The sequence below is a fragment of the Scophthalmus maximus genome, chromosome 3, assembly GCF_022379125.1.
Source record: "Scophthalmus maximus strain ysfricsl-2021 chromosome 3, ASM2237912v1, whole genome shotgun sequence".
Lineage (NCBI taxonomy): Eukaryota > Metazoa > Chordata > Actinopteri > Pleuronectiformes > Scophthalmidae > Scophthalmus > Scophthalmus maximus.
The window spans coordinates 12,947,974-12,974,592 of record NC_061517.1 but is presented as its reverse complement, the minus strand read 5'-3'; the positions used below and the strand labels follow the sequence as shown (position 1 = coordinate 12,974,592).

Here is a 26,619-nt window from a genome sequence, read left to right as displayed (position 1 = left end):
GTATGAGGAGAGTGCAAATTTGACACCCATGTTATTGCTAAACATCTAAATCCAAACCCATCTGCATTCATACGCTTCAACATTTTGGAACCTGTAGCTATCATCCACATTCGGCCCGGGAGCCTGGAGAAGGTCAAGCAGCAGTTCCTGCAGCTCGTGCAGACGGGCACTGTCATGTTGAAATAAAAATGGAATTACATTATTGTCGAAAAAAATATACACTCATACAATCATTGTGTGCTCTAACATTATGATTTATCTCAATTGAAACTTCACTCACAAAGACATTTTGGACCAATTTAAGATTTATGTATTTCAATTGCAGTTAGTTTTCAATCCATTTGGATTAAACAGATTTAACATAAACAAGCTCATAGAGTTCACATGATTTCAAACAAATGGGCTTACAAATGTGAAACAAATGTGATTTGTTGAAAAGAAATATATAATTCTGTGTGTTTTCAAAACATATTGGGTTTATTAGAATTATTCAATCTTGACCATTTCATTCATGAAAACTATCAAATAGGCAAACCATTAACTTTATTGGTTTGTTTATATTAAATGTGTGTAATCCAAATGGATGGAAAGATTATCTGCAATTAAAATACATAAATATTAGGGGTAAATATTCAAGTGAGTTTAGATTAGTTTAACATTTAACATACACAATCATTGTATAATGTTTCTGGTTTACATAATGGATAATTCTGCAGCATCAGTACAACCTGAAGGCACAGATTCCCTACTTCTGCCCCCTACTTCTGCCCCCTGTTGGCTGAATTAAGAACTATTGTGGAGAAATAAAAACACCAGATGCAGAAATGTTACTTAAATGTAGTTTTTTTAATTCACCTCTTCTTTCCAATGTACCATAGACAAAAGATGCACCCTGTACACATCATCGTCAGACACTGTTGGATATCGTGTATCTTATCAACTTTTCAGAAACTGTGGGAAACAGTGACATCATCATTAGACCAGACAGCTTGTTCAGTATTGGAGGTGGGTACAGCATATAACACTTAGTGCATTTATTGCATCATAAAGCAGACATATAAATGATAGTAGTGCAATTATACCCCATCACAACTGAGGAGATATCTTGATAGTCTCAGCTAGTGTCTTGACAATGCTAGACTTTGTATTGCATACAGAATTTAGGCAATTGAAACACAATAGGAAATTATAATTGTAAAAAAATTGTGCTTTGGAGGTCCAAAGAATAATTCACCTTTTGCAGAGATTTCCTGCAGTTAAAATTAAGCAAACAGGAGGAGCCGATATATATTTTTTTGTTTGTTTTGTTTTTTTATTCAGTTTTTTAATCATAAGAAGGTACTGTGCTCTCTGTGTTTCATTGAGTAGAAGTTATGTAGCTCAAACCTGGTCCTTCAGAAATGAATGTGGGTGTCAGCAGAAGCAATCTTTGCGGTGGCCCTAGATAACTGCAGTGCATCATTCTAAAAACAGAGGAGAATACATATAAACACATGCTTTCTGAGGCGCTGAATATAGATTTGTGTACTGTGACTAAAACCCTTCTACATTTGTTGTTTCTGTGCAATTTGATAATAATAATAATGATATCTGCATATTGAATATACACTATGTACAGTTAAGCTGTGATAATGCATACATGTGATTGGTTATGTAGGTCATGTTGGTTTACTCTGACACGTGAATGGCTCATGTGAGGATGATCCTAAAAAGCCCTTCCGATGAAACAGCAATACAATATGTCATGCACATACATCTATTATCTACATATGTGGTATGCCATTAGCTCAGCTCTATAACTTTACAAGATGAAACCAGATGCATTGGTGTCTGTGCTTGTTACTGTTAGACATGAAATGGAAGCAAATAGATGCTTAAAGAAACATTAAAGAGATTATTGATGCCTTTGCAACTGTTGGATGAAGCATTTAGCAACAGCAGCCAAGACACTCAACCAGTATTGTGATTGGAAATTGCACGTTCTTATTTTACGTTGATGCATATTTACTCTGCAGTTTGTTGTCAGTGGGCAGAGAATTAACAGTGTATACAGGACCTGTAATAACATAAATGTACCACCAGAGGGCGCTTTCCATGTACTTATAAACCTGCAGCTGATTTTAGCAGTCCAAGCCAATAGACAAATTATTCATTAGGCTTAGCGGGAAGTAACCCTTTGCATGCTGTCGATGTGCTCAGAAACCTGAATGTCGCGGAGATGAAGCTTTTGAAGTGTTGCAGTAAAGTGGTGTAGTGGAGGGAGGATCTAAAGCTACCTTGCTCTCAACCTACCATCAACAGAGACAACAGGAGTTTATAGTCCACCCACTTCTTGATTTACCACTACACCACCAAATTTAAAATATATCACTAATATTGTATGAATAACTGCAACAACAAATGACAACAATCTTTTGGAAACTCCGTCAGTGAATATACTCAAAGAGGTGTTTTCAGGTTCAATTGGAGAACTGAAGATCAACATGACACAAAGTTATAAGTTATTACGTTATGTGTACTCCAATAAGAGGACAGAGTAGTTGCTCTAGTCAAAGGTTTACGCTTTATTTTAAAACCATAACCAGAAGAAGTTTGGTGCCAGTAAGCAACATAAATACCAGCTGTTGCTGAATCCAGAAATTTGACCTGCAAAGCATCTGTCCTCTTCAGGAGTAATGGAATCTCCTGATATCTGGTTTTGCAATTTTTTCTGGGTGCCCCAAAATGTGCTAGAAAGAGGAAATGTGAGTAGTTTCTCTGGGATAAAAAAAAGTCCATATTATACGTCAGTAAGGGACTTACATGTATTGTACAGTATGGGCCGTTAAATGTGATTGGTCAGAATCCATTTCGAAACAAAATGTGACTTTGTGGATTTGTTTGGTTTTATTTTTTGCTACATATTGAATTGCATTTTCATTTTAGTTCATATATTGTATGATATGCCACCGGCCATTTGCAATCAAACCAGTTATCATAGATAATCCTTCGTAAGCCAACATGTCAGCATTCATACATTCACAGCTGTGACGAAAAGATGCACTGTGTGAATGGGTTTTCATTACTGTCGTGTACAGACATGTCATCAGCTGTATTGAGAGCCCAAATACATAAAGATACTAGTATAGATTGTTACTGTAAAAAAAAAATTAATAAAGAGAATAAAGAAGAAGTGAATGATAAAGGAAGAGGATTTCCCTGGGGGGACTCTGATAGAAACAGCAGTGCCTTTGAGGAAACATTTGGTTAAATTGGAATGACAGCTCACAGAGAACTGTGGAGATGGAAGACATACAGAATTGGTTTTCTGTTACTCTCTGCTCTCTTTGGTCAGAGTGGGAGACCGGGTTCATTGAAAACCATGGCAACCCTAAATTGGTAAACTGTGCAACTATATGTTTGTGTTTTGTGTGATACTGACAACTTCGCTGTGCTACAGTAACGAATGCTTACATACTCCGACTTCACAGGTGTGCAGTTTGTCTACAGTGTGAGCTGAACCAGCCTATCTGTGTCTGGGGTGGCCACTTTCTGGGCGCCTAGAAACACATGGGCTAGCTCGTCCCAGTGACTTCCGATGTGAAAGCAGGGAATTGGGAACAAGGTCAATGTCAGGGTGGTGGAGGAAGAGGAGGAGGAGGAGGATGGCTGGAAGAAGGTGGTGTGCAGTGACTGCACTGCTCTACTGGCTTTTGTTACCAGTATGCATGCAGCTGTAGAAAGCGGCCCTGAGTTGTCGCGTGGCAGTGGGAGCAGGGGGCTCTTGCCGAGGGGGCAGCAGTGAGGTGGAGGCTCCTCTGTCTGTTATGGCGCTGGTCAAAATCTTCCTCCTCCTCCTCCCGCTCCTCTCCCTGTCTTTGTGTCTCCTCTTCCTCCAGATAGCCAACCTACTGCCCTGTCTCCCTGAAGGGGACTCTGCTCTTGTTCTCTTCTTTGTCCAAGGTGTGGTCAGAGAAGGTGGTGGTGGCTGGCGTAGGAGAGATGCGGGCTGCTGCTGCCCCCTGGTGGCGCCCTGGTCCCTGTGCTTTGACTTCCTAGTCTTGACCCCCAGCCGACAGCACAAGCTGCTCTTGCAAAGGAAAAGGAAGCACATTTCAAGAGAAGAAGCAGTACCAGTATCAGAGACCAGTAGGGGGAAGAAAAATCAAAGACTAAGTAAAAAAGAGAAATGTATTACTTCTCACCTCTGTCAGTGGTGGTGATCATTCTATCAACTCTTGAGTCTCAGAAAACTAAATGTATGGACACAGGAGGCAGAAAAGATGTAATTAATTAAAGTTTTATTTTTTAATTAAGGCATTCATTTAATATTTGTCTTACCTGTTGGCTGGAGTTAGCTGAGGGTGGGGTGACCACACTTTGGTCCAGTAAGGGGTTAACAGGGGCAGAACAGGGGAGATGTGTAGCCCGCCAGTATATTTCCAGGTACTCTGCAAGGTGTTCACATGCGTCTTCCAGCTGATTCTCATCCAGGATGACATCAAACATCTCCTGATTAGTCGAGGAAACAGAAGAGGTAAGAAAGGACGGTTATGCCAGCCAGTGTCCATAAAAGATCCAGGTTTGAATTCCATGTCATTTTCTGAGTTTGATAATAATGACTCTCGGGTGGAGTGACATACAGGTGGGCACTGCGCCAGCTTGTCCCCTGCCATCATCTGAACATTGAGGTGTTTGCTTTGCGACTTCCCTCGAGATTTGATCAGCCTGTGAAGAACCTGCCAGATCAGCCAGAGACAAAGAGAGTCATGCAATTAAAAGGATTTCAGACTCGAAAATAGTCAATAACTGAAAGTTATCAAATGCATACTTGTAATATGATTTTCTTCATTGATTTCTACTTTTATCAGTTTATATAAAGCAAGTGCAGTAAACCAAAATAAACCAAAATAACAAACCAAAAATGATTAAACAGTTATCAAAACAGTTGTCGATTTATATTCAACAGTTTTACCTCTAATTACAATAAAAACAAGTGTTCAATGAATTTCTTTGCGAATTTGATTGTTGTGTGTTGTGCCCTACTTTAGGGGATGACACTTTGACGTAGACAATGATGGGAGCCAGAGAAGTTTTGAGGAGCTGTGATGGGTGGTTGATGGTGTCTGCGTCCAGGACAACCAGCTGAAGAGACTTGGCCAGCTCAAAGATCCTTTCTATCTCGCTCTGGACCTCAGCTGGGAACAAGCCAAAGAACGAGAGAGGGAGGCAGGTTTAACAGAGCAACATCACCAGGTTCAGGACACGCTTGACTTAAAAGAAAAGAGGAAGTCTATTCTTAGCAGGTCTTATTTTTATTTTGGAGAAAGGATCAAAGACTCGTCGCTCACCGAGACTGGAGCGGGTGTTGGATCTCTCCATTATGGCCTTCTTGTTCAGCACTGATCGCTTCGCCAGTGACAAATCAGCAGTCACCCGTGTAATAGAGATCCTAAAGACGAAGCGCCTTATCACATCACATCCACAACTGTTCCATTTCAAAGGAGATGAACTTGCACTCTCTTGCAGCTAAAAATAAGTCATCAACATCATCATGGGTCCTATCGACCGTGAAAATGTGATAGGCAGAATACCACGAGCAGCTCCGTCGCTCAGTCACAGAGTTACTGTACACGGAGCTGCAGCTGTGGAGAGCAACACAGACGGCTTCACCCACCTGCCATCGAATCGGTGCTTCAGGAAGTCAAACAAGGCTTTCTGCATCATGTCCGTTACCTGGGCGGAAGACAGGAGGGAGGAGGAGTGAGGAGATCTTAAAGGAGAGACTATACACCTATGCACACACACTGTAGTTGAAGTTCCCCAATTCATCATTTATAAGCACGATATGCACATTTGATTAACTGTTTTTAACACGCCGCTGTAGTTGTAAGCAGCCAGGACATTTTAATGTACATTCAAAATAATATATTCATATATATATATATATTAACTATATTTTAATTCATTATGCCTAACAGTTATAGCTGTTGACAAAAACATTCGTAAACACTTACATCCTCTAAATGTTTAAGCACTGCTTATGAGATACAACCGCTTAACTTCCATTAGAGACTGTATTTTTACTGCATAAAATGACCGGCTTTAACTTGTCAGGTGTTAAGTCAATGTCAATATATATATTGCGTGCTGTTAAAATTGTCAATTTAACCCCTACAGACTGTAAAAATATACATATATGTATATAGTAATGTATAGCACACGATGTACATGTCCACCCATCTCCCGTCTGCATATTTATCAGGTATTTTTGATTTATTTCATCCATTATGCAACTTGTTTGTTCAGTTTTCTTTTGTTGTTGTCTTTGTATCAGTAAGTCTAAATACTGAGAGCGATGTAAAACAGGAGTGTAATTCCTTGTATCCTTGGCCAATAAGCCAATTCTGATTCTGATTAGAAAATGAAAGAGAACAAAATGCTACCTTTACTTTTTTCGATGTGTTGGACGGAACTCATCGTTGTTAAATTTCTATTATCTCTTCTCAAGTCACATGAGAATGATGATGAAACACAATGTCACAAGAACACACCCTCAGGTCAGATAACAATGAGAAGCATTATGGATGAGATGGATAGAGATCGCACACGTGTCTGCATCTGTATGTTTGCATGTACATGGGGAGGGTGAAGTGAACCAGTCTATTTTAAAACAGTCCTGAAAAATGGATGGCCTTTGGAACAGGGGGATGAAGCGCACAGTGGTGTTGCTCCACCACCACATTGTAACAGAGTGAAACGACGAGGGGGGAGAGAGTGAGGAAAAACGAGAGGCTGTACACCAGAACAATAGTGAGCAACTGAGAATAATATGAACACGAAGGGAGACAAAGAAGAGGGGAAACGAATGAGAGGGAAAGAGAGAGAAGGAGGCAGGCTGGTTCACCACAGGAACATCCCCACAGCACATCACCAGAGCGATACATGAATATTTCACACACACACACACACACACACGCACACACTCTCACTCACTCACACACTCTCTCTCACACACACACTCTCACTCACTCACACACTCTCTCTCACACACACACACACACACACACACACACACACACACACACACACACACACACACACACACACACAAAACAAAACAAACGGCCTGGCACACAGCCTGCACAGTCACAGAGGAGAGAGTGAGCCAGAGAGAAAATGTTGAAGACATTCTGTTCAATTACACGCCTCACATTTCAACACGGTCATCTGCAGTTTCATTCGAAATTGACATGTTCTGAGATTAATTGACTTTAAGTGCGATGTGCTTTAATACACCTTGTCCTGTATACGTAGAATATATCACATACAGTTGTTCATATAATGGGGCAGACTACACACCGTTCTATATCACTTAAGGATATGGATCTATAGATTCCTGTTGTGTGTGTGCTGTAATTTCATCAGGATGTGACTGTGGTGTTTAGTATCAGTATTGATGGGTTAATGGAGGCGAGAGTGATTTGGACAAACGGAGGCAATCCAAGACATAAAAAAACAAATTGGACTCAAGTCAAGCTCTCAACTAAGTCATATCTTAGGCTATGTTTCCAATGAATTAAATCGTAATGTAGAAAGTGACGACAAATACCCACATCTGAAATTACCTTAACAAAAGATGTGATACTTCAAAATTAATTAATTGTCTTACTGACAAATAACGGCAACATGCTAGCTGAATGCAACCACCAGCATACTAACTTGACAATGAACAGATGCAGATTTTAAGCCATTATGATGTTTACCATCTTAGCATTGGCATTTTAGCACAATACCATTTGATAATAGGCACTAGACACAAGATGGGACTGAAGCTGTTGGGAATGTCATCAGCAGGGTTGCCACCTTCTACTGTATGCATAAAAACAAAGGACGCTCCGTGCTGCCTGGGCCCACGACCACCACAGGTCCAGTCCCTTAAAACATCCAAGAAAGCATTTAGATACTTAAAGTTTTTTATCAGTAATAAAATTAGAAATAACTCATATGAAATAACTTTAGAAATTGCTTATTTCAAGAGCAACTGTACATTGATGGAACAATGTTAGACAATTTAAAACTGCAAAACATTCCTCCTTCACTCATCCCTCTTCACGAACAGTCATTGGGTCATCCGAAAGTTTTCTTTCTTTTCTCTGTGGAGCAGTAGATCAGGGATAAAGTCCCACTCCACTCACAAAAATGTTTTTCTTCTCAGATGGAAACAGATCCTGCTCCAGCATGCAACTCTCACAATGTGGGACATACTGTACATTCACTGAGAATTGACTTGAGCATATGGCATATCTTCTTCACATGGGGCACGTGCACCCTGGAGCCACGCCCCGCCCCTGCACTGCCTCTCCTCTCAAGCTGACTGACAACGTCGTGAAGATTCGTGGTGTCCCATGAATGGGACTTCCATCGCGAAGAGCTTCACAAGCTGTTGTTACCGTAGCAGTCTCGGGAGATGCTCTGGGCATAGACAGCTGTGACACCGCAGTTTGGCGCTTCTGGGTCCGGATGTTACGTGTGTGTTGTTCTCCGGGCGCGTGTCGTGTAACGCCAAGGAAAACACTCAACGGCAGACCTTGCAGTTGGCTTTGTACTCATGATCGCCTACACTGTCGGTCCAGCCACGTGTTTAATTCTTCCCATTCACGTTTGTATTTCTGTAAACGCCTTCGCTTCGCGGGTGGAGGTGGAGCAGTGTTTGGAGCCGACATTTTCCCGCCCGGCATTCTGCGAAGAAGACCCGCCCTACTCTGCCTCTGATTGGCTCTGTGGCTAAACCTCACCAATCCAACCAACGAAGGCGACGAGTGTTAGCCAATCAGAGGCCGAGTAGGGCAGGTCTTCAGCGTGTGTTGGATGAAAATACGGAACAAATCGCGTCCCGTATTGATTTAAATATGTGACTATTTCACATGTAAATGGTCGGGCGGTGGCAACTCTAGTCATCAGTGCTTCATGATTGTCTGCGCCTGATTCCATGACAACCCCTCCTGTAGCTGGTGAGACACATATCAAACTTATGGTGGCACAAAAGGAAAAGACCAATCAGTGATGATTCATCCTCTGGGCACCATGAATGTCAGATTGAATGACATGAATGACAGAACAGCCTTATCAATAGAGCTGTACTGCCTGCATGACCATGAAGAAATCCATTTTAAGTAGTGTGAAGTGGTCAAGTACATTCTTATATCTCAGAAGATAAGAGCACCAGTGACTAGATGTTTTCCTTTTTGACTTAAAGGGGAAATACACAACTTTTTTGGCTTCAGCCCCACATTATGATGTTAAAAGCCATTGTACAGTGTAATGGCGATAGAAAACACGACACCATTTGCGTAAAAAAAAAGGAATCGATTTACGGCACAAAGGAACTGCGCCACCCCTTGCGTAAGAAAAACAACGGGAACAACACTATTCTCCTCCCTGTTCTCAGCGTCACAGGAGACAAAGAATCTTGTGGATGGAGGTACAAAAGCAGTTGAAGAAAGCGAGTGATAGGAAATCAAGAGTGAACCTTTGACGGACATTCACCCTGTGAAGAGAGCTCCGGGACTTGAGAGGCTTCAAAAACAACATGCAGTTTGTCTTCTGTCTACCAGACATGTAAGTAACACAACCAGCCTAAGTATTTATAGAACCACACGTTTAACTCAAGATTAATTCGTTCAAAAAAATTTACGGTTGTTCTTTCTGCTTTGGACAGTAGCCACTACCTGCTGATAGTTAACGCTATAGGAGCCAAAAAACAAACTTTTTGGGGCTTGGTCATAAAGTGATAAGGAATCAGTGAACTCAGAGCTTTCTTATGATATGCATGTGGTTGGCATTACATATCATAATCATCATATATGGACATTGTGGACATTATTGTGTTTATACAATATGCTAATTATGGTTTTTGGTGTTTTAATTGTGTTGAAAATGGTTTGTTTGGGCGTTTAAGAAGCTTCTCCCCATGCTGTGCATATACTTTATGGACATATTCCTGGACGTTTAGCATAACTATAAAGGATTTGCTTCACGTGACTCACAGTCTGGACACTAAATACAGTCCTCTCTGGCTCAAGAGGTTTTAAAAGCCACAAAGTTGAGGATTTGAAGATTGTCAAGCTTTGGCACATTTATCATATGATCATATGCTTTGTATGATATTAATATGAATGAATGATGTTGAATAATTTTTCAACAATGCAAAGATTATTTTTCTTTTGATGGGTTTAGTGGTTTAATCATTTTAGCACAGGGTAAGCATCTCAACACATCCAGCTAATTATTCCAAACCAACCAACACTAAGTGAAGAGCAGTATTTATGGTTGTCTCACCTCATATCCTTTCAGTGAAGGGCCCACCAGCACCACTGGCCGCATAGAAGGAACCACATCATAAGGAGGAAGATGTTCAGTCTGCACAGGCCACAAGCACAGACAGGGTGTGTGGGTGCAAAGTATTGGACATGTTTGAATTGAATGCAATGACTAACACAGTTCAAAGAATAGCAACTAGTTGCTCTGCATATCACAAGTCATGTATCCTTGACATTCTTATTGTAAAAAATGATAAGTGATGCACAGAGGAAGAGGCGCGGTGACAAACGTACCTGCTTCTGCTTCTGTTTGGCTTTCAGGATAAACAGAATGAACATTAGGCAAGATGGAGAAAAGCTAATAAGATGGCTCTGACAATACATTATTGTTTCAGTAAAAAAACATTTGAGTTTTGAGGCTCCACAAAAATGAATTAGCAAAGAAAACATGTATTTTGTATTTCATAGTGTGCTGAAGAAAAGGTACATTTACATTGTGGCCCTGCAACAAAGTAAAGTTTAGTAAAGTTTTTACCATTGTCTCTCTCTCAATTCAGTTGTTCCTCCAATGTGTGCTTAAGGGATCTTTCCCAACACACTTTCTAAAGGGAACATTTTAGCCCATGAACAGTCCCTATATGTAAATCTAACCCTGTGAGAGCATGTAGCTCCGTTGGAGGCAGAACAGACAGGGACAGCAGCAGGACTCCTCCAGTCTCACTTACCTGCAGATGGCGGGGTGGACCTCCAGCCTCCGGATGAAGCATTCCCTCCTTTCCTGTGGAGCAACATAATGCAAAGCTCCATTATGCGAAAATACCCTCAGGAGGCAATTTAGGGACAAGGACTTGGAAAACAGAGCAACACAAGAGCAAGAACTCGTGATGTAGCCGAAAAAATAAAAGTTTTCAAAGAGTGCGGTAGAGAGACAGCCCGTAGAATTAGGGCAACAGTGAGAGACAGAAAGCCAGACAGAAAGACACAGAGACGAGTAAATCTCTCAGAGCTGTGTGACCTCTGACCTTGCTGCTGCTTTCTGCTCTTGTTTTATCCTCATGGCTTCCAGTTTGACTGGGCTTGGGATGAAAGTGATGTCTGCCCCTTCCTTCACCAGCCGACCAATCCACCAATCATTGTTGTATTTCTGCATGACAGAAAAATGTATTTCATGCAACTGTGAAGTTATGCTGCAAACATGGCATAGATCATAGTCTATACATGAAAGTGGCAGTGACAGTAATGTAACAACTTTTTTTCTTTTTCTGAAGACCTCTGACCTCTTTTATGTGCAGAAAGTCTTTGGTTTCGAAGTTAATAGCGGCACCTTGGACTGGACAATCTTCATCAAGGGCTCCACAGTAACTCACATTGGTTTTCACTGCAAACGCCACAGGCTTAGACTGTTGAAAGGCAAAGAAAGTGATTGGGAGAGTGAGTAAATTACACAGCCCCCATGCGCTGAAGGTGAATTTAAGAGCAAGCTTTGACCTTTGACCTTTGCTCTCACCTTGGCTCTTTCCAACTGCAACTGAGCCTGGCGCTCGGCTTCACGCCGAGACGCCTCCTGGTCCTCCTCCAGGGACAGGTCGGAATCAGAGGGTCGACTAGTGCAGGAATCGGCTGAACCCTGAAAGCAAAAGGAAGAGAGGAGAGAAGAGGGGTTAAATCCACCACAGTACAATACCTAACAGCTTTTAGCAGTTCTTCAGAATGACTCATGATGTGGTAACGGTTGAGTTTTGGCAGTATGTGCGGCTGCAGCTTCAAACAGATCACCTACATCTCCCTCTGTGTTCCCCATTTCTTTGTCCTTGTTCAACCTGCCTCTAAACCCGCCTGTCCTCTCCTGAAGCCATGTGATCCGGTCTGCAAGTTACTGCAGCTTTCCAAAGCAGCCCTCATCTCCTGGGAACATGTGCGTGAGTACAGCAACAACACCAAACATCAGTGCAGTACTGTTGTCTTTTAACCAATCAACCAGCCACAGATGTCGGCCCAGAGTCCTCAAGCAAAACAAACTGAGACATAACTCTGTTACTAGAAACATTGACTGTACAAGATAATGCAACAAAATCTGGTCTGTATTAACAAAGAATGTGGTATATGTTTTGTCATTAGACAAACCGATTTTAATCATACATTTTGAGTTTGAGGTTTGTTCTGTACTTCTTCATCTACCAGTGAATCAAAATATGCAAATTTAAATCACAATTGCAAAGTGCTTCATGGTCATAAGCATGTCAACTTCCAGTCTGAGGAAAATATCACATCACCAGATCCTCCATCTATCCTGTCACTCCTTCAGCAGCCTGCTCTTCCCCAGTGGCTGCTCGTCCCAACTGGGTGCAGGGCTCCTCACGTACCATGCAGGATCACCCACATAAGACAGCCAAATATAGCTCCATAACAACGTCATACTTCCTTTGCTTTTATTTTTTTACCCCCTTCCACCTGTCACCTCCTCCCTCTTCTCTTCCCTCCTCCCGACCAGCTCCACCTCTCCTTTGCTGTTTCCCCTGCCCTCCAAAAAAAGGTGTTTTAGCTGAATCCAGTGCTGAGTGTGTTAATATCATATTTGAACATGAAATCCTGCCAGAGCTGGAGCAGAATCTAAAGAGTCTACCAGTAGAAGAGGAACAACCTAATTAAAGCACATAGAGGCCTGCTCACGGATGGAAACGATTGATATTCTGATGTACAGACTTAGTCTCTTTAGCACAAAATATATAAACACTGTCTTCACATATTCTGATAACATTTTAAAAAAATTCTACCTGATGAAAAAGGACAATGTAGATTGAAAAGAGAGAATGCAAGTGAATACATCCCGTCAAACATGACGCACACTAGTCATTTTCTCTGTCATTGCCAGAGATCCAAAGTCCTTCACTAAATCATCACCCTGCTCTGCTTTAAAAAATGCATGGATTCCCAATGAGCTTCAGTGATGTGAAATAGTCCGATTTTCTTTGCTGTCTGCTTTTTGGCTTTTGAGTCGTGCACAACTTTATGAAATGCAGAGAACGAGATATGAAGGGCAAAACAACAATTGTCCCAGGGTGGCTTCCACTGTTAACAAGATGGTCATAGTTCACATAATCACTTGCCTGACCAGTATATTCACTCACTAGTGACTGTGTGTTGGCCGATTATTACTGACTATATTTCTGATATTAATAGACATAGGATTAATAGACTGGCGCAGCCTTTAATACACAGAGACAGCGTTTCAGTGTTTTTAGACTGCGACTTGATAAACTCTGAAATCTGTATATTTTGAGAAAATTTCTTTCAGTTGTGTTGTTAAATTTTAAACTTTAGCACAGAAACTGGTGTGGCCTCTGTGTTGCACTGCCTGCCTCCATCTTTTCCTCCTCTAATTCTTTACTGTGTATGTGACGGATATTCACACATTACAGGCAATGCAATGCAGATTTGGCTAATGGTGTCTCACTCTGATACATCGGATGATCCTGAGCCCCCTGGTCGATTTGATATAAGCTGTTTGGGAACTGACGAGTCAACAGAACAGATACCAAAAGTCATGTAACAGTCCTTCCTCATCAACAACATCAAAAATATCATGGGCATGTATATTGCAAGCTTTCTTTTGAGATCGCTTTTTCAAACATTAACCTTTTAATCCTCACAAGCAATATGAAGGGTGGCAGGCTGATGTGGTGTTGTGGCACTGTCTCCTCACAGCAAGTAGGTTCCTGGTTTGAATCCAGGTTCAGACCATCCAGGGCCTATGTGTGGAGATGTTTTTGTTGTTCCATCTATCAATAGTGGAAGCTGATATAATCACAGACATCTACTATATGTCTCAGTGTCGGAACAGCGTTTAGTGCATCTGGCAAACTCACGATACTTGAGTTTTCTGACTGTCCTGACTTTTGAAACGACTAACGCCCACTCACAATGTAGTTGTCTCTTTAAAAGTGAGGGAACAAGAGAAAAGGAGGATAACGAGAAATCCCTCACATACTGGAAGTCTTATTAGAGACTGAAACATGAGATTATGACTCTGCAGCAGTTGTGCATTTTCACCAGCAGAGGGAAACATGCACATCACAGACAACTTGTCTTTATCGAAGAACCAACAGTAAATTACACTTTTTTCAAGGCATGATTCAGTAACTGGTGGTCTGTTTATACTTATCCTTCTTTTTTCACCATGACAATGACAATTTGACGAAACATTGGTTATGTAGATATACATATTATTTTCTGTTTACATGTTTTCATTTGTTCTTTTTTTAAACCAGAGTCTACTGTCTAAGCATTTTGGAAATGGCACAGTGGACTCTGTGGCCGTTGCACCCAAAGTAGCATAATGAATCTGACTAAGCCAATAGAAGCACAAGTACTGTGTGGTATCAACCCTAATTCAAAGGCGGGGATGACTTCACAAAAAAAGACAGGAGATGTGACCAACAACATAACAGCATCAAAATGATGATGTTCAACAGATGGGCCTCAAGTTCAAAGCAGATGTGAAAAGTGCAAAGTTAAGACTGTCAAGATGTATGTGTATAGACAGTATGTCCAGATGAGGAGAAGGCAGGGCTGAAGGGAGGAGAAGTGAGTGAACAAGACAAGACTTCTGCTGAGACAAGCGTGAGAGGGGAGGAGGGGGAGACAAAGCACAAGGAAGATCTCTCAGAGCAGACAGACATGTGACACCATGATATGAACGGGTTGAGTTTGCATGCAGAGTGGTTAAACAGAAAAGGGGAGCATCAACGGCGTACCTTGTTACAGATGAGTCCTGTGGCGCTTGAGTCGGAGGCAGACATGATTCTACTGCCAGCGCTCTCCCTCCCCCCACCACCCCCACCCCCCCAATTGCACAGAAAAGGCGGAACCCTCCTCCCCTCAGCTCGTGGTTACAGGGGGGGGAGCCGCGCTCAGCCTAAGTGCCTCACAGCTGACGCTGCTGCGTTGCTTCAACAGCCATTTCCTATACAAAATTGATGCCCTGACTGCAGCATCGGTGTGTAGACACCCGCATACTGGTACAGTCCAGTGGCTTTCTTCAGCCTCATGCCAGCCCTCATGTAAGAAAATGAGCTTTCATCGTCTCCCCTCCTCTCCCATGCCACAGATCTCGTATAATATCACTCTCCAGCATCACAACCCTGGCAAGTTTTCCCCTTACGTCAACTCTCTGAGAAATCACGAGAGACTCAAGTAAAATCAACCAGTTCCACTGACGGGGTTTGGGCTGGGTGTTTACTCTGAAGCTGCAGAGTATCATTTTTCACTGGGTGTAGATAGAACTTCTATAAATAAGACTGAACAAAGACTGGGCAGTTATGTAAGCCATGCTGAGTGTCAATGATAAAAACCAAGCAAGGGGAGGCTGAGAGACACCTTCATTTGTGATTGCAATTCCTCTGCCAATTTGTTCTCTTTGCTGAACAGGTGACATCATGATGGCAAGAGCCAAAACGCAGGGTGAACAGTTCGCTGAGGATAAGGAGACAAACAGAGTGGAAGACATGAATGGAGCGATGGAGAGGACTAGAGGAGGGCAGGGCTGTGCCCACCTGCCTGTCTGCCCTGCACCATCCTTCTGACAGGAAGGTGATGCATGAGCCTACACAACAGAGATGCAGTGGTGAGTCAGCAGGCAGCAATCTAGAGTCCATCAGATGTCTTAACAAGCCAGGAGAGAGGTTTCTACCGCTGGAGATGGCCTCGTTGTCTGTGGAAAGCAGAGGCTGTGAGCCTGCTCTCCAGGACGCCCCAGGCACCGAGGACCCTACTTTGGTGACTATTATGCTGGCAACATGTGCTCTCGTACCCTCATTCAACTTTGGCTGCTTAAGAATTAAGTGCACTCCACCGGGGCTTTTAGCAAAAAACGTCTCGAGGCTATATTTTCTGTGTGGCTTTTTAATATGAAAGTGAAGCAAGCAAGCAAGCACACACACAAACATACACATGCACACAAACGATTGGAGCTCGCTCCCTCAGATGCCTCTGGAACCGAAGATGGGGCAACTATTTTCATCATTAGCGCTGCGCATGAAACAGCCATTGAGCAACGCAGCCTTTCAAACAGTGAGGCATGTCGAGATGGGGAGGGTAACGGAACAAAAAGATCTAGAAACAGAAAGAGGTGGTGAGGAAAACGTTTCCTATAGAGCAAATTTGATTGATGGAGCAGGAGAATTTCATTTGTGCGCTCTGCAAATGTTAACTCTGCAAACTCTTTATGTTGAATTGAGATAAGAGACACAGAATGAGGAAGACAGAAGGGGAAACGTTGGAAATAAGGGGGGAAAATGACAAAAGAAAGGAGAGTTTGTTAGAACAATAGGACCAGTCAGAGATTAAACAGCAGAAGCCTGAATTTCTTGTTACTTTTTTGCTGCTCAGTCAGTCTAAATATAGCTCTCCTCTCCTCTCCTCTCCTCTCCTCTCCTCTCCTCTCCCCTCCTCTCCTCTCCTCTCCTCCTCTCTCCTCTCCTCTCTCCTCTCCTCTCCTCTCCTCTCCTCTCCCCTCCTCTCCTCTCTCCTCCTCTCCTCTCCTCTCCTCTCCTCTCCTCTCCCCTCCTCTCCTCTCCTCTCCTCTCCTCTCCTCTCCTCTCCCCTCCTCTCCTCTCCTCTCCTCTCCCCTCCCCTCCTCTCCTCTCCCCTCCCCTCCCCTCCTCTCCTCTCCTCTCCTCTCCTCTCCTCTCCTCTCTTCTCCTCTCCTCTCCTCTCCTCTCCTCTCCTCTCCTCTCCTCTCCTCCTCTCCTCTCCTCTCCTCTCCTCTCCCCTCCTCTCCTCTCCCCTCCTCTCCTCTCCTCTCCTCTCCTCTCCCCTCCTCTCCTCTCCTCTCCTCTCCTCTCCTCTCCTCTCTTCTCCTCTCCTCTCCTCTCCTCTCCTCTCCTCCTCTCCTCTCCTCTCCTCTCCTCTCCTCTCCTCTCCCCTCCTCTCCTCTCCTCTCCTCTCCTCTCCCCTCCTCTCCTCTCCTCTCCTCTCCTCTCCTCTCCTCTCCTCTCTCCTCTCCTCTCTCCTCTCCTCTCCTCTCCTCTCCTCTCCTCTCCCCTCCTCTCCTCTCCTCTCCTCTCCTCTCCCCTCCTCTCCTCTCCCCTCCTCTCCTCCTCTCCTCTCCTCTCCTCTCCTCTCCCCTCCTCTCCTCTCCTCTCCCCTCCTGTCCCCTCCTGTCCTCTCCTCTCCTCTCTCCCCTCCTCTCCTCTCATTCTGGGGTTGACAGTGGGTAGAGAATGGCGGAAGATTGTCAAAGTTCACAGAGTTTTGATGAATTCCCTCCAGAAAGCGCAAAGCAGATCTGAGACTGGCTCAGCTATATTCACTGATGCCACACAGCCCATCTGAATGTGAACTAAGGGCCTATGTGGAGAACGAGAGCAGACAGCCGCTGAGGCCCGTCTCTGCTTCAGTCTTCAGCCTGTGCTCTGACTCCGCAGCGATGGCGGATTCATCTTTTTCTTCCATCCAAAACAATATTATGACAAACAGTGTTTAATCCTCCCGGGGATGCAGGTGCTCTTAATGATGTTTATTTCTTGAGCACATTTTCTTTTCCTCAAAGTTTTACGCGGACCTTCACAATCCAAGTGAAACGCAGAGGCAAACAAATATCTCACAAAGGAATTTAAAACTTGATATAATATGTCTGTGGTCCTATATTTGGATCATTGACACATGCTGATTCTCATCAAGGCATGGATGTTATTATTTGTATAGTGTTGCTACAGTAGTCAACCTGGGTTTTGGTGTGAATAACAAGAACCTCTTAATTTGTATGTTTTATATATATCATATTTTTGATTAAAAACATGAAGTGCTAGAAATGATCCAAGCCCAAGGAATCTATTCTAAAAATTATTATTTAAATCCGTTTATACCTGATTGAACAAAACAATGATTCAAAAAAAGGAGTGCCTGATCCGGCATTTTTTTGCCAGCTTTCAGTTTGCTGCTTGTCAGTTTTTGATGCGTGTTGCTATAAAACCATTTTGGTCAGAACGAAAGAAGTATTAAGGCCTTTTTTTTATCCATTGAAGTTTTTTAGCTGAGCACCACAGAGCTGCGAATTTCAACCACACTCCACTGTACCAAGTGGGAACTAAGTTGGTCTCTAAAGGAGACTAAGTTTAACAAATCTAGTGATTTAAGCATATAACTTTTGCAGTCACCTGCTCACGTCTCCAACCTTTTGAGTAGTGGAAAGGCACATGAGTATCTGTGTGCAGCGGGAGCTGAGGCAGCATTACAGGCAGAGGTGGACCATCCCGAATCAGAGAGGTCTCCTGACAGTGCAACCAGAGTAGGGCAGAGTGGATCAATAGGAGAGCCACCCAGATTGATACTCCATCCTGTCCTGAGCAGCTCCAACCTCCTTCTGCTCTAATGTTACCTCAGTATGCTTCTTCTGCCTGTAATGAGCCCTTAGCAGATCCTGCAGCCTATAAATAAGCACTTCCAAGTCATTCCAAGACAAGCTACGCAACCACTCTCTCACCCCACAGTAACAGCAGTGTGGGGGTATTACAAAATATGCAATATATACAAAATCCAAGTGCTAAAATATACAAATAGCAAAAATGTAAAATGCAAATGTTCCGCGATTTGTGTTAGTCCAGAGTCTCTCTGTCAGTCAGAGGTGAGGCGTTATACAGTCTTCTATTGTATGATGGCTACTGCTGCGACGAGGACAATGTAATGACGTGAATCATCAGAGAAGGGGTCAACGGTAACGCTGGCATAAAGTGGAGGAAGAGGAGCAAGCCCAGTCAGTAATCTCTTATCTGTCATCCACTTGGCCTGTAGGGCTGTGCTGAGGATAGTTAGGCTTGCATCCCCCCAGGGATGCCCCAACCTGACTTCACCAAGCTGCTTCAAAGTGCAGAGAGGCTGGAGCTAACCCACATAAAGCTGTGTACCTACGTTGCAGCACAGAATGGCACAGTGCCGCTGCATCCTTCATTAAATCCGATGTTTGTTAGAAGCTGACCTGATTTATGCTCTAGGTTTGAGTTAGGCCTAATTGGCGCATCTTGACTGGTGGGCTGGGCAAACAGAGGCAATGTCAGATTTATTAATATGTAATGGCGTCCTAGATATTCACACATTACGTCTTAACATCTAAGAGCAGGGCAATTTTTTCCTGCAGGTTTGAGATGAAAATATTCAGTCACGACATGGGATAGTTCATCAGTTACAAAAGCCAGTTGTTGGAGATAACAGAATACAGAGATTTCCTAGATGAGAGCAGCCAAACATGAGTGTGAACCCCGTTAAAATTCTCACTTTCACGTCTTTATGAATTATTACATATAGAAGGGCAGGGTTTCTGAACAGGAACTCAAAGAGAAACTGGAACTGGAATCTTTGGCCCTCTCAACATTGCTGGTTCATCAAATTTAATCAAGGCATTGCACACTGATGCGCCAACACACACATATGCTCAAACACAGACGCCAACACACACACACACACACACACACACACACACACACACACACACACACAATGCGCTTCGCTCCTCATGGGACAGGCTTTTAGTGCTCTGTCTCATGCAGTATTTAATTGACCCCACACAGGAAGCCTAGCAGTCCCAAATGCATTCCTTCCCCCCACCAACAGAGAAAGCATGAATGCCTGTGAGTATGCCCACAGCTTCCCACCACTGCCACCACTGCTCCTCTGTCACACAACGGCACTAAATGCCATTTTCTGCTGTGGTGCAACTCAGACTTTCAGGAGAAATGTCAGTGCAGACGTTTTGGATACACATAACATTTGTCCAATACTGCTCCGATGAGAGTGAAAAATTCGGCCGTGAATCACATTGACAGCCGCACACATCGACGCAATTTCTCAAACTTCTCGGTCAAAATTTTACAAGAGCAGCGCTCAATAATAATCCATAAAACCTTTATCCTAACCTATATCTGATCAAATTTTTTTCTGTCATTCGAAAGCATGTATTGATCTACTGTTCTGGGTGATCTAGGTTTCCAGGGAGGGGTTTTCGATGCAGAAGAGATAGCAGCGTACTCACTCAGTCGGAGGTAGGAGAGCACACTCCCCGTCTCTCTTGCTCGCTCTCTCTGCTATTCAGTCATGGTGTGCTCTCTCTCTCGGGTAACACTGAAGTGTACTGTAGCGTGCTTGTAAGCAGTCTATCCCTCTCCCTTTCTCTACACCCCCCTCCAATCTTATTCTCCACCACTCTCAGTACACAACCCTTTGCTACGTCAGTGAGGCTCTCTGCTCTGCACATCATCCTGCCCACCCTCTCTCCTCCTCTCTTCCTTTATCTCTACCTCGCCTGTCCGCTGGGACTGTGTATCACCACCGACTGTTAAGTTCATTCAGGACCCTTGTGATACAACATCATTGGAGCAAACAAGACGACCATGTGATATTATATCTCATGGCTTTTCAGATCTGACGTCAGATCACACAGGAAACAATTTCATGTGTAAAAAAATATTTTTCAAAGCATCACATTCTCAGTTGAATCACTTTCTTAGGGTTATTACAAAGACAAAAAAATGGCCAGTGAATTGTGGACACCTGAATACGCCCAGGTGGGAAGTTTAACATCTCACTCCAAAACCATGGGCATCAATATGCTGCTATAACAGCGTCTCTCTTGAGACCTGTCAGGTTCTTCCTCAGAAAATCCTTTCTTTATGGTCTTTATAGTCTAAACATCCATGGCATACTGTAATTACACCAATTGACCTTGCCCATAAAATGTGAAATGGCCCCAGACATAAGCTGCACAAGTAAGTGAAAAGGGGCGTCCACATGCAACCATTTTATTTTTTTTCAGCCACTGAGGACCTCAACATGTCACAAGCCAAAAGTTTAGAGAGAGGAGAAAGTCTTTTGATGGTTAGGGGATATGGGAGCCATGTGAGCTGTCTATGTTCGACATGTGGAGATGTCCCCAGTGTAGCCCTCTGTTCTGTTGTGTGTGCTGCGGATGTCATGGCTGGCTGTACTCGGACAGCTGCTCAGTTGCTGAGTGTATGTGTTACAGACAGATGTGGATGGGGGATATATTCATTTTTTAAACTGTGCAAAGAAAGAAATGAGACGAATATGTAACTGATCTATGGGTTGATTTAAGGTGAAATACAGATACAGTGTGAAATATACAACATGCACCTAAAGACGGACTAATCTGACACCATAAAACTGTGCCCGTGGATGCCTGTGAAAATCTCCAGCAAAGTTGAGATTCATAATTCATAGGATAGGTTGCAGGAAACAGTGAGGCAGTGTTGAAATAAAGGGGGGGAGACAGCGGAGGCATCCATTCGAATTCTGCATGAGCAGAGGATGTGAATAAAACATGACTGAATGAAGGTTTGGAAGTTAAACTCCATGGTGCTTTGCACTGAGCAGGAGAAATGCAGAAAAGGGAGGGAGAGAGAGAGAGAGAGCAGCTTTAGGAGCTGCATCCAAGCATTGAGTTCAGATGTCTGTCAGTCTGTCCCATATGAGGCGCCTCTGTGGGCAGAGCTGCTGCTGGTGCATTATGGATGAGGGGCTATTTTAAGGCACTGGTGATGCTGATTTTTGATTTCTTAGTGGAGGGAGAAGACACCTGGCTGCTGCCAAATCCTGTTAGTAAAGGTTTGTGTGGTACTTGATGGGTTCAGACATGCAGGTACAGCGTGTGTTCCAATACACGCTTGATCGCTGTTTGAAGTGAGTGCACAGCCGGACGGGAGGGAGGAGGTAAACAGACTGGTGGCATGTAAGTGATGTGAGTGAGAGTGTCACCGAGCAGTGCCCCACACAGACAGGTCAGTGTGTTGTGATAAAGCCCCAAATATAGTATCTTCACCGAGCTGTTCATGTTACCGCCACACAGGCAGTTTGTTCAAACTGCAAATTTACTTATTTCCAAGAGATTGTAAGAAATTACTCTGCAGGCACACAAAATGGTGTCTCTGCTTGATAAAATGACAAGTTATTGAAGAAAGCAGCAATAGATGAGTGTAATAGTTTTAACTGTTCATGAAAAACTTGATGAATGCAAGTTTCTAATTGTTTTTTGTTTCCTCTAACCCTTAACTCAACTGGGGAATTTGAAATGGCAATAAACCATCAAAAAACACAAAAGTACTCTTCATGCAACTGAAATGGGAATATTCAGGTATGTATGAACTGCGTAAAATTTGATTAAAAGATCTATCTGACATATTAACAATTATTTGCTTCCTTATTTTAACATTATTGCTCTATAACTCTGTTAAGTACAGGTGAAGCAAAGACAAAAAATATATATTCAAAAACAATCCCGCAGGTCTTTGGCAGCTTATTTTCCTAGCGGAGATGTTTAATATAAAGAAGCCAACCAGCCTCAGTGAGATGCTGGGGGTGACTTTGAACACACCAGCGACTAGACCCCCTGCAGTTTGCCCACCAGACACACGCTGAAGCAAATGATGCAATCATCTAGCTTCTCTGAAGGATCTGTTCCCAGCTGGATCGGGCCGCCAGCGAAATTCAAAATCTCGTGTTTTGACTTTTCAATCACCTTTGACACAGACCAGACCCTCGGGGTGGGAAACACGCTCCTGTAGAGATGCAGATGGATGCAGGATGGCGTCCTGGATAAGGACCGGTGAGCCACAGTTTGTCAACCTTTAGCACGTTGTGTTCATTACAAAATCTCTTTATACATCTCTTAATCTATTAGTCTATCTTCCATCATTCAAACCTCCAGGAAGTGGTAGAAGTGAATTGGTGCCATCATGTCATGTCAAATGTAAGAAGACCTAAAAACATATCGATTGAAAGGTTTTGTGACTTTCTCTTTAGCTTTAGCGGATAGTGTGTATTACATTATCAACAGGGAGTTCTTACAAATTTGAGTCATTTAGATGAATATTGTGACTTGGATATTGCAATATCATTTAATGTTCTTACATCATCACTTGCTCATAACATTGTTACAGATGGAACTTAAGTTTTAATATTTAGAAATTTAACGCTACATCTAAGGTTCAGGGCATTTGACATTTTTCTTTAATCTGCCTGGCTTTGTGTTTACTTTAGACGGTTGTTACCTTCTGTCGTGGCAATTTGTTCAATAAAAGGTTACGGTCAGCTCTGGTCTTTCTGTAAGTTTGATTCCCATCTGCAGAAGGACTCGACACGTGATTACATGGCAAAAGAAATCTTCAGTGTCATGTCAAAAGAATGCTGAGGTACATGCGTTCTTCGCTTTGAGATATCGAGGAGGCCCAGGAAATGTCTGCATTCTTTCTTTTCGGACTAAGAAGTGACAGGTCAGTAATTGATTTATTTATTTAATGTATAAACTACAGCGAGAATGTAATTTCCATATTGTAATAACATAAACTTATAATAAACACGTGAGTTTAGACTGGTGTTGCAGTTACCAGAGAGCTGTTGTGTTGTCAACTGTCATAAATAGCAGTGGAATATGAATCATTTGAAGTTTAACAAACACTCTGGAATGACATGTGACCTAATGATTATTACAACCCCTGTGTGAATAACTGTAGCTTACCCTGGAGCACAAATGCATTTATTTATCCATACGAAATCACTAAGTGGAAGCATGTAACAGACCCTCGGTTGGTGGATGAAACTATAGTTTTCATCTGTTGCTCCTATATTGACCATGCGGACACATCATCCTGATCCAGACGGTTGTCATGGACATGTAGAGCCCCGCTGCAGCCCCGCAGCCCCGCAGCCCTGCTCGGCTGCCCCTGGTTCCTGCCGGCACCCAAAGCATCCGGACTCTGAGGTCAGTGTGATAATTCAATCATCGCCATCCCAACGAGGAGCCGCTTCAACCTGCACCGCTTCTGTATCCCTGAACGTGCCAGTGACAAAGATGCAGCCCCCCCCCCCCCCCCCCCCCCGGCGCGCTTCGTGCAGCACGACAGCGGCCGAAACGCTCATCCATCCGTCCATCCATCCATCCATCCGTCCGTCCATCCATCCATCCATCCATCCGTCCGTCCATCCGTCAGGTACCTCGACCACCTACCGGAGAGATCCAGGAGAAGAAGAAGAAGAAGAAGAAGAAGAGGGGAAACTGAACCAACCTCTTTGAGCAGGAAGACGCTTGAATTGGTCAGGGACATCCGCAGATGGCGGGGGTCGCGGTAGCGGCAGCCTCAGTCCAACTTGGTCGCAGGAGAGGAAGAAAGAAAAAGAAGCCACAGTTGTCGCAGCGGAGACCCCAGGTGAAGACGGACTGATCCGGCTGCTTCTCGACCGGCGGCATCTGCTCAGTCAAGAACCCTCCGGTTCCTGCGACTCACGACATGATCAATGACTGTACACTGTGCCGTGCACATACACGGACACACGGAAGGATGGATTACAGCTGTCCCGATCAATTATGCAAGACCGGCACTTTTTCTTCTTCACACAGCCCGGTCCCACGGGATCAAGTGTCTTCAAGGATTTTGATTTTTTGAATTTGAGAAGAAAACATGATATGTTTGTCATTGGTGTCCCAACTCCCTCTCTGACACTACAGTTTAACTGTATGGGTTGATGAAGCCCTCTTTTCTTCCAGTGTGTGACTTAATGTGCTTGGACACTGTCACGTGGCCCCTTCAGCTTGAAGTTCAGCATGATTTGTTGCCATAGCATTAACTTAAGATGACCCTTCCTCTAGTCTCTGTATTGATCTCCACTCTCACACATGCATCACACAGCCTGAGAGATCCCATCCTCTTCTTTTGCTGCACAATTTTCCAGAGAGATTTGTGTGATGGGGATTTTTCATACGTTTTCTGTTCGCAGGCTGAAAGCTGAAGCTCTCCGGGCAGGGGCGACGGGGAGGAGGGATGCTGCATCTTCTTGGTTTTCACTGATCCAGCACTTCGCCCCCCTCACATCCTGTAAACGCCTTCCATTTACACGGGACTGATCGACCGCTCCAGTCAGGTAGCTCATTCTGCCAATGTCAAAGGGACAGGAGACAGCCGGTGTGGACACACACACACACACACACACACACACACACACACACACACACTCACACACTCACACACTCACACACTCACAAAGTGGACTGATGAACCCTTCTGTTTAACCTTACCCCGCCAAGGAGGTTATGTTTTCGCCCCCGTCAGTCTGTTGGCTGGTTGGTAGGTTGTATAGTTGGTTGGTGAGTGAGTGAGTTGGTTGGTTGGTTTGTTTGTTTGTCAGTAGGATTATGCAAATACTGCAGAATGGATTTCCATAAAACTTGATAGAAAGATTTTGGAAGGAATTTTTGCTATCACTTTCATTAAAACATTGTTGGATAGGGCATTATTTTGGGACATTTTCACCAGTTTCCCTGGAAATAATGCATGGATGCCGATGGGAAAAAACAATCTGGCATATTTAGGGGACTGATATCAATGAGTGTGGGCAATTTGGTGCGGCTTGATTGAATTTAAGCAGACTGTTGGGCCCTGATGTAGGTATGTGCTACAGTTCACTCTATCTTTTAGGTCAAATTGACAAGTGCAGGAGATAGTCACACAGTAACACCCACAACACCACACTTGTTGCTGTTTGGTGACAACATGAATAGAATTTTGCCAAATCCATGGAAAATTCAAATTTGAAGGTTCCCTCCAAGCATGTTTCAAGACTTAAAGAATGTATCCACTCACCACCTTTTTTTAAAAAGTCCCAAAATTAGGACTATATGAATATTGTTCAATTCAAAAGTTTAACTGTGGGACACACATTTTTCTCTGTCTTCACTGTACAGCCCATCCTCAGTGTATGTGCTCTGGAGCTTTCTGGTGTCCACATCAGACTTAACTTTGACCTCGTGGTGTCTCGTGCTTTTGGTTTGTCTTAATCCCAGAAAAAGGTGAGGACAGAAAAAACTTTCTCTCTTCTGAAGATATAAGTGAAAACAAGCTGTAGTGCTAAATTAATAAAACTAAAACACATTTTTTAAAAATATTAAAATCAAATGGCCAACCCTCAAAACTCACACGCACACGCACGCACTCACACACATATATCTCACAGGTGTTCACATGATGCTTCACAAACTGCTCCTGAGTTGTGGATGGTCATGGAAAAATAATGTAGAAAGGCTGGTGGCCCGTAAACTATTGGTTATACACCCATCACCTCCAGAGACATACATTCTTTATATATTTTGTGTTTCCTCCAACCTCCTAGTTTCCCTGCAGAGAAATAATTCACAGTCCCCTTTTACACAGATACTGTAAATGCTACGTGAGCAGACTGAGGAGCAATGGCGCCCCCCTGCTGGGCAAAATGTATTATTTTCTATTTCAATATGTTTTAATTGCACGACATTCACGTTTGT

The 26,619-nt window shown here is 43.3% G+C and overlaps 1 protein-coding gene and 1 long non-coding RNA gene across 4 annotated transcripts; one reads left to right on the top strand and one right to left on the bottom strand.

Moving 5' to 3' along the window:
* Nucleotides 1-825: 825 nt before the first annotated feature.
* Nucleotides 826-24,671, bottom strand: cacnb3b (calcium channel, voltage-dependent, beta 3b). Of its 3 annotated transcripts, none has more exons than XM_035644221.2 (14): nt 24,371-24,671; nt 11,809-11,928; nt 11,579-11,701; nt 11,324-11,445; nt 11,027-11,079; nt 10,596-10,615; nt 10,321-10,401; nt 5,657-5,715; nt 5,331-5,431; nt 5,026-5,177; nt 4,623-4,718; nt 4,321-4,491; nt 4,185-4,232; nt 826-4,064 (listed from the first exon to the last, which is right to left on the bottom strand). In XM_035644221.2, exons 1-13 carry the CDS (start codon nt 24,407-24,409, stop codon nt 4,203-4,205), a joined length of 1,167 nt encoding a protein of 388 aa, XP_035500114.1. In that variant the 5' UTR covers nt 24,410-24,671; the 3' UTR covers nt 826-4,064; nt 4,185-4,202. The 3 variants fall into 3 exon arrangements, with proteins under 3 accessions (XP_035500114.1, XP_035500113.1, XP_035500112.1); XM_035644220.1 differs by lacking the exon at nt 24,371-24,671 and adding an exon at nt 15,056-15,117 and having other exon boundaries at nt 826-4,069; XM_035644219.1 differs by lacking the exon at nt 24,371-24,671 and adding an exon at nt 15,056-15,117.
* LOC118316422 lies at nt 8,555-16,746 on the top strand. Its single transcript, XR_004795194.2, has 5 exons — nt 8,555-8,993; nt 9,431-9,600; nt 10,336-10,427; nt 12,154-12,220; nt 15,729-16,746. It is a non-coding gene; the product is annotated as an uncharacterized LOC118316422 (long non-coding RNA).
* Nucleotides 24,672-26,619: the final 1,948 nt, after the last annotated feature.